The sequence below is a fragment of the Lepidothrix coronata genome, unplaced genomic scaffold, assembly GCF_001604755.1.
Source record: "Lepidothrix coronata isolate B3197 unplaced genomic scaffold, Lepidothrix_coronata-1.0 Scaffold31, whole genome shotgun sequence".
NCBI classification, from domain to species: domain Eukaryota; kingdom Metazoa; phylum Chordata; class Aves; order Passeriformes; family Pipridae; genus Lepidothrix; species Lepidothrix coronata.
Genome location: NW_016690211.1, coordinates 9,428,879 through 9,437,547, shown reverse-complemented (window position 1 = coordinate 9,437,547; position 8,669 = coordinate 9,428,879). Strand labels below are relative to the sequence as shown.

General features: G+C 39.6%; 1 protein-coding gene across 1 annotated transcript in view; it reads left to right on the top strand.

Annotated features, from left to right (window-relative positions):
* The first annotated feature begins 1,738 nt into the window (after window positions 1-1,738).
* Window positions 1,739-8,669, top strand: part of LOC108495440 (interleukin-31 receptor subunit alpha-like) — a 28,853-nt gene continuing 21,922 nt past the window's right edge. The window contains exons 1-4 of the mRNA XM_017811124.1: window positions 1,739-1,781; window positions 1,975-2,025; window positions 4,747-4,858; window positions 8,425-8,591. Of these exons, the coding sequence (XP_017666613.1) occupies window positions 1,739-1,781; window positions 1,975-2,025; window positions 4,747-4,858; window positions 8,425-8,591 (373 nt within the window). The remainder of the gene's footprint in view (window positions 1,782-1,974; window positions 2,026-4,746; window positions 4,859-8,424; window positions 8,592-8,669) is intronic.

Sequence of the window (8,669 nt, the reverse complement as noted above, 5' to 3'; positions counted from 1 at the left end):
AACATTTGAAAAAGTGGTTCTATGCAAAATTTACCTCAAAAATAACAATTCACCTTTTATTATACATTAAAAGGTTACTTAACTTGATAGCTGAGCTATAATTAAAAATGTGGCCTCGCTCAAATGCAAAATTCCAGTTTTCAAGATTATGTCTCCTCTGCTATTTTGACTGGTGATGTATTTTCTGTATGTGTTAGGATTAACTGGTTTTTCTTTAAATGACATTAATACTGAGACCAAGAGCTCCAGTAAAGATGATGTGAACTTGCCTTACTGGGTTTATTCCTCTCCGGTATGCTCTGTCCTAATTCTGTGCACACTAAATCCAGTTTCCTGCTCTTGCATTGAGTTACTTATGTGGTTTTCATTTGGGATAAGTTATTTTGAATATGATTATGCTGAGCACATCAAACCAATACATAGAGTTCCTAAAGTTTTCTCCATTTCTTGATTTCTATGTTAGATGAGTGTCTAGCTCTTCAACTCCCCCTGTCAAAATCTGTCACATATGACTTTCATTTTTTCTTCATCTGTTTTTCCTAATGGTCACTAGTTGACACTGTGCTCTTGGCTATTCTCTGTTGGAAGCATTGTCAAGGCTGATTTTTGAGTCACTCAGATAATAGTAGGTGTTTTGAAACTCCATGAACACATTGTATCCATCACCTTTCATCATTTTGGAGCTTACTCCCAAGCCCAATGAATTCATCAAATGGAAACCCCCTACAGCACTCAGTAGAATTCCTTGTTCACTTGCGTTTCATGACTACATCATTCATAAAATCTGATAAGATATAGTTGGTGCATTAGTCACCCCCTCCTACTGTAGAACATGTTTAGAAGCATGCTCACAAACCTCTCTCTTTAAGTAAGTGATTAATTTTAAGCAGATTTTTTTTCCCTGTTCAGTACTCAACCTGAAATATACCATGGTTGCCAAGATAAGTTAATAATTTGCCTATCTTCAGGTAGGTCTGGATCCAATCTCTGATAGCAACTATCTAAGCCCAGAAGGGAAATTTCCCACAGTAATGAAATTTTCTGAAAATTTCCCTTTGTGTCTCTAACAGTAAGAGCTATTGTGGCTCTGCTGGCTTCTGTGCTTAGAATGTTCTCTGACTTAATGGTGCTTATAGCCACACCTGATTTTCACCTATGGTGATTTTTGGTTGTGTTATAGCCCCCAGCATAGGTACCAACAATACAGACACAGTATCTTTGCAGTGGTGAAATTACACTGAAAGAGAGAAGTCAGAAAGTGAAGACAGTCCGGGTCTTCTGCTGGATTTTTTTACAGTACTCAAGCATTCATAGTAGAGTCAGTCAAACACCTTGACTTCCTTTTAATTGATAATCTCTCTAATTTGCTTTGACATTTAGTCTAGGATTTTCAAAGCAGTTTGAAGTACCTATATAAGCTTAAATCAGTTTGTACTGCTGATTGTACTGTACCTCAGATTTGTACTGTACTTCAGACACCAACAAGAATCTCACTGTGACTACTTACAAACACCAAGGCACCTCTTGGTTTTCAGAGGAGCTGTTAGGATTTTGTAAGTACAATTAATAATATGGAGCTCATGTGTCCCTCGCATTATCATCAATAGACCTATTACTTGTGTTCAGCCAGTAAGAGTATAGGTGTTAGAATGAATAGGAAGTCTGAAGAGGAAGTGTGAAAAATAGACTGAAGACAGCATAATGTTGATTGTAATCATTACGCTTCTATACAGAGAAGATGAAGAACTCTCTGCTCACAGCTGTCTTTTTACTTGCAACAGGTGAGTTTTCGTACGCTGCACCACTTACTGCTGCTTATAAATAGTAAAAATGCTTAATGCTACTCAAAGATGAGGTTGTACAAAAAAAAATCATGACCAAATTGCAGATAGGAGAAACAACCTCCAGTAACAATTTTTCCTAATTCTTTCACAGTTGTCTTGATAAACAATTTTTGTTTTTTTTGCTCTTCAGATTCCTGCAGCTGCACGAGCTGGAACTCTTCGTTCTGCTGGCAGCTCCCAGGTGGGTAATGTCGCTCCCGCAGCCCCGGCGCGGTGACAGCGGCGGTGGCACCGCGGGGTCCGAACGGCCCCGCCCGGGTCCTGCCGCCGCCTGGAGGCCGCGGCCGCCTCTCAACTCGGCCCCGAGGTTTCACCCCAAAACAACCGCCCGCGTTTTCTGAATGGAAAATCCGCCCGGGGGAGCACAGGCAGGTGTATCCGCGTGACGGCGGAGTGTTCGGGGTAACCGACACGCTGGGAGTGAATCCCACCCGGTGCGCCGGGAATAACCACGGCTTCAAAAGACCGCGGAACCTGTAATGTTTATGTGTGTCAGATACTTATGCTTTCCATTTAACTGATAAATTACTGATCATGGAGAAAAGGACCAGTCCAACGCATTTCAATAGGGATTTTTACAAAGCAGTGGGTGCTCATCTGATGTAATTTGTGCTGTATTTAACAGAGTAGACAGGACACCCTACTTGCTAACAGCGAGAGAGCATATTATTATTAATTACACTCTTACAGCAGAGGTGATAGGTTTTTGAGTACACAGTGATAGTGGGCAAGACATCTTCAGGAGGAGCATGTTTTTTTCTGAAATTAGCTATGGATAATTTTCTAATCCTTGCAATTAGCCAGCCAGACTAAATTCCACTAAAGCATTACTGAGAACATAAGACATGCAGGAAGAAAAACAGAACATTCTAGAGGGAAAAACAATTCAGGGCGTTGTTTTTTGCTTGATTTGTGGGTTTTGGGGGTTTGTGATTTTTGTTTGTTGTTGTTATTTGTTTGTTTGGGGGGGGCTGTTTGTTTGTTCGGGGGTTTGCTTGTTTTTCTAATTAAGAAACTGATTTGTGTTTTCTTTAGATGAAAGAATTTTTTCTTTTTTTCTTTCTTTGCACAGCTCTTGGAGCACAGTCATGATACAGGACTAACAGTATGCTAGGGCTAGGAAGAATTAATAATGTACATGTTAAGGTAAAGCAGTACAGTAAAACAAAGACAGCATTAGAGTAAAACTGAATGTTCATGTGAACACTAATACCCACAAATAGGACAAGTGAAAATAAAATTGTGTAAGATTTCTTATGTTCATCTGGAGAAAGTAACTTAAAACTTCAGTATATTGGGATGGGGTGGTGCTTTGGGGTGTTAGTTGAGCTAATACGCTATTTTCACACATAAAATCTACTAATATTTTTTTGTCTAATACTATAATCTTATGGAGAAAAACAGAGGGAGTTTGTAAAACTCAGAGCATGAGGAACAGTACAATCCCCTGTTGCTCTGTAAGCAGAGATAGGTCTGCAACATTGTGGTCACAACTTGATTCTGAGGTGATAGAACTGTTATTTCAAATAGTTCCAGGAGCAGTATATTATCCATGTATTGACATGAAGAGTTGCAGAAGTTCCAAAAAGGTTTCGTTTTCAGGTTTTTCTTCAAAACAAGAACAAAGAAACACCAATAAAGTGAAGGATTTAATTCAGAGCAAAACAGGAGAAGAACGTGAGAGCTGTTGCTGTTTTTCCCAGCATGTTGTTATAGCATCATGTCCATGGGTGAGAAGGACAAGATGTGTTTTGGCAGCCACACTGAAAAAGCAAAGGTTTCAATAATTTTGCACATTGCTGTAGAAACAAGGAAGACCTGATCTCCACCTTCCTGAAAAGAAGCCATACATACCTGAACAGATACAGCATAACTTTACTAGAAAAGCACTATTCTTTTGGTATGAGAAGTGTCATAGAGTGAGGGTATTAAAGCCAGAGCTGTACTTATCTGACACACTTTTTGAACCAAAAGAACTTTTAACTTAAATATACGTATGCCATCTCAATGATGAAAGGAATACCAAGGGTACTCAGTCAAGTTGTGGGAAGAAATTGCTCTGAATGAGGAAAAGAGGACTGGTGTTTTATCTCATAACTCTGGTTGTGAGATACCATAACTATGCTGTAACACCAGCTCCAGATATATGCATGTTTATTTATCAAATAAAAAAGCATTTCTTATTCAAGAGTGATAAGCTATTGGCGATTTGTTAAACCTAATAAGCATAAAGAACAACTGACTCTACTTATGAGGAAAAATTCATTTTTATCACCATAAGCATCCTGTACCTGTTAAGATCCTTATCTACTTTTCTGAACAATAACAACAAAAAATTCTGGATCTTTTTTTCAAAGTGGGGGTAGCACTTTGAGACATCATGGCTGATTCTTCTGAACTAGTAGTTCAGACAGCAGGACACAAAACAAAAGGACAACAAACATATTTTATCATTACCATCTCTGATAAGAGGCTTTTGAAAACATGAAATAAACTTAACTGCTAGAGATCAAAAATTAGTTCTTTTAATAATGTCATCAGTGTTTAATTTCACTCCAGCTGAAAAATGCATATGTTTAGTTGCAAAAAGCCTCATATTTCGCTTCCAAAAATTAATCACAAATAATTTTGCACATTATGTTATGCTCCTCCTGTTTTATAATGTGATCTTTATAAGGCTGGCAGTACGAGAGTAATACTGGTTTTAGTCAGCATTGTTCTAAACTCCAGATAGACATGACTGATGGTTTTGAAGCCATTATGGGGTCTAGTCAACCAGTTATGGACTCGTTTGTATTTGGGTTTGTTTCTCATCGTCCCTTTGAGCTAGTTAATGGTAAAAACTGTTTACTATCATTGCCTGTGATGAGTCTTTTCCAGTGCATGTGTTTTCATCTTCCAGACTGGGACAATGAATTGGTGTGCTACAGAGAATTTAGTGAGGATCTAACCTGTACCTGGCTGCCAGTACCTAGTGCTCCTAATACAGTTAATTATACCATATACTTAAAGTGGTAAGTCTGAAGAGTAATTTCAGAAAACAAAAAAATATTATTGCTGTTATATGATTCCCACTTGCCAGAGTTTTGCTCCACTGTTTTTCATCACATTGTAGGTTGTTACACAATACTGGTCAATATCTTTCTTTACATCTCCTCAATACCTATTGATTTGGTAAGAGCTTGGTAAGAGTGTGGTGCATTAACCCTGGCTAGACATCAGGTGCTCACCAAAGCTGCTCTATCCCTCTCCTGCTCAGCTGGACAGGGCAGCGAAAATATGAGAAAAGGTTCGTGGGTTGAGATAAGGACAGGAAAAGATCACTCAGCAATTACCATCATGGGCCAAGCAGACTTGATCTGGGAAAAGGAATTTAATTTATTAACAATTAAATCAGAGTAGAGTAATGAGAAATACAGATAAAACTTAAAACACCGCCCCCCCCATGCTTTCCTTCTTACTGGGCTTAACTTTTCTCCTGAATTGTCTGTCTCATCCACCAAGCAGTGTGGGGGGATGGAGAATGGGGGTTGTGGTCAGTTCATCACATGTTATATCTGCCACTTCTTTTTACTCTCATTCTAACCCTAGTCCAGCAAGGGGATTCTCCCACAGTAGACAATCTTCCATGAACTCCTCCAGCACGAGTTCTTCACATGAGGCTGCATTCTTCCTGAACTGCTCCAGTGTGGGCCCTCCCATGGGGTGCAGCACTTCATGCACAGGCTGCACAATCTGTACCCCCATGGAGTACAAGGCCTGACTGCAAACCTGCTCCAGCTTGGGCTCCTCTCTCCACAGGCCCACAGGTCCTGCTAGCAGCCTGCTCCAACACAGGGTCACAGCCTCCTTTAGGCACATCCGCCTGCTCCTGTGTAGGATCCTCTATGGGCTGCAGGTGGATCTCTGTGCTACTGTGGACCTCCATGAGCTGCAGGGGCACAGCTGCCTCACTATGGTGTTCACCACTGCTTGCAGTGGAATTGCTGCTCCGTTGCTTGGAGCACCTTCTCCCCTCCTTCTTCACTAACCTTGGTGTCTGCACAGCTGCTGCTCTCACATATTCTCATTCCTCTCTCCTAGCTGCTGTTGTGCAGAACTTTTTTACCCCTTCTTATATACATTATCCCAGAGGTGCTACCACATTGCTGATGGGCTCAGCCTTTGCCAGTGGCAGGTCCATTCTGGAGCCAGCTGGCATTGGCTCTGGGGAAAGCTTATTGCAGCTTCTCACAGAAGCTACCCCTGTAGCTCCCTTCTACCAAAACCTTGCCATGCAAAAACAATACAAAGAGTCATTATACATCTTAACATGCTTCCAACACACTGTTTAAAACATTATTGACAAAAATCAGCTTACTCAATCACCTTTGTTTGCCTATGGACTTGCTTTGAATATTCAACACTGATGCATTTAGAGTAAAAAACGAACCAAACAAACAAAAAGCCACCCAAACATAAACAGACACCAAGATTTTATTTTATGTATTACGTATTATGTATTATGTATTATGTATTATGCATTATGTATTATGTATTATGTTATAGCATGTATCCCAGGATATGTCAGACGTGGCACACTTTCTCGCCATTCTGAACTATCAAGTACTGGTTTAATAGATGGAACGAACTTACAGGGTTAATCTTGAACTGATTACTCAAAATGTGGGCGTCTTCAATTGCAGCTGCATTACAAAATTAGATTTCCTCATTTTATATCTACATATTTGGGATCTCCCATGAGATTAGCAGTATGTTTAGAAATAGAGAACTTAGATCAGAAGACATGATCTTTGCCATGAGACCGTATCATGGAGTACAACACTGTCTGCCGTTGGCAAATGCTGATATTCATTGCTGATTATTTTGCCACATAACACACCGCTCATCATTAAAAGTGAGCTGTGGTTAGGAACATCTCCTAAATCTAAGAAAATGTCACTACACTGGGAAATTCCCCAGTGTGATCTTCTGCACGTTGCAGAGTAGCAAAGCAACCACCTTAAGGCTGAGGTTACTCCCTTCCGTCACCTTCAGTATTTTCCCACTGAAGTAACTGCAGGTGCCAACCTGCAATAAGCACCAAATCCCACTGTATTTGCTGTCTTGCTTCTTGGGACTTCAAGGAGCTCACATTTCTTGGAATGGCAGAAGCACTTGTGAATCAGCTCTGTTTCTGTAGAGATGTTATCTGCTGCAGTATTCGTAAACTAATCCCTCTTAAAGTCCTCAGTCAAAACCAGATTGTGCTGTTCCTAGGCTGCAGGGTTGATGTGATGAACAGAGAAGGCAGAAAAAAGAGTGAAAGAGGAGGTTGGCGGAGGAAAAGGGAGGCAATTCCCTTGCAAAGATGTTGATTTTTCCAAGCCAGAATCAGGACTTTAAACTGAGTCTCCTAGGCTTCAAGCCAGTGGTCTTAAAGAAAAACTTCCTTTGTCCTCTTCTATTGTGTTAAAAGGAAAAAAAAAAAGAAAGAAAAAAAAAAGAAAAAAAATCCCACATGTGAAAGGGCTTTTTTCTCGCCTAGAAGAGGACATGACTTCTTTCTGCATGTAATGTCAGTTTGACATTGTAATTGTTCCTTGCCTTTGCTCCTTATGATTTAGTTGTCAGGAAGAAAAAGATAAAAGAAAAACACTCCCACAGAAAAGTTCGAACCAAGAATTCAAAATCATGCTTTGAAATATTAATGGCTGATTCACAACTAGTCCAAAGCAGAAGCTAGGCAAAACTTCAAGTACTTTCGTTCAGTTATTAAATATTGCATCATGATCAGCACATTTAATACTTGAAATATGTAGCTAGGCAATTAGTATGCTGGCCCATTTCCTTGAGAACACTGAACTGGCACAGCTTTAACCTTGGAAAAAAATCTGTCCTGTGTGCAGCAGAGAGTGAATGAGAGAGAAAGAGAGAGAGAGAGATGGAGGAAAAAAATAGGCAGCACTGTTGTATGTAAGGCATTAGACCTCTTAGGCACAATAGAAGAAGTCTAGAGGGCTGAGTCATGTGACATTTAAATATCTCGTCAAACTGGTGCTTTGCGGGAACAGAAGACAGAAGATATGCTTGTGAGAGGTTTTTCATACATTTGTGGTAATTTACATTCATATAACTCAGAAATTTTGCTTTTCAAAAGGAATTTGGGTGTCCCTATGATGGGTGGGAAGGCTTTATGAAGTAATTTCCAACATAATTTTATTGCTTTGAAATGCTCTATATACCCCACTGTAAGTATAAATCTTTTAAGTCCAGATCTTGTCTTGTATCATGCTAGATACAAGATTCCTTACAAGTTTAAGGAGTTTAACACAACAAAGATTTGCATGTTTAAGTTTGCTACAGTTACTAGGGTGCTGGAATTACACTTGCTGTTTCAAGCGCTCATGCCTTACCTTCAAGGTTTCAAGATACAGAATTATGCGTATCATCATCATGGCTAGGCTTCGGGAAGGAAGATTATGCATATAGGTATCTGCAAAACTACCATTTGCTATAATGTTGCTTTCTGGGGGCAGAGGAGGAAAGAATAACTATAATCCAAAAAAATGTTTTCCATTCTGTTTCCTTTTCTCTGAAGGAACAAAATACGAAAACTTTTTCAACGAAACACATCATCCCCTTACATCACAATTGAACGAAAGAATCTCTACATTGAGCGATTTGCATACATTTGGATAGCAGTGAATTACGCTCATGCCAGCTGTGTAAAAGGAAGGAACATCTCAGTTTTACTAAGCAAAGCAGGTACAGCATCTTTACAAGTTATGTTACTACAGTGCCCAGTTGAAGCAGTAGTCACATTTTCTTAAAAATTATTTCCAA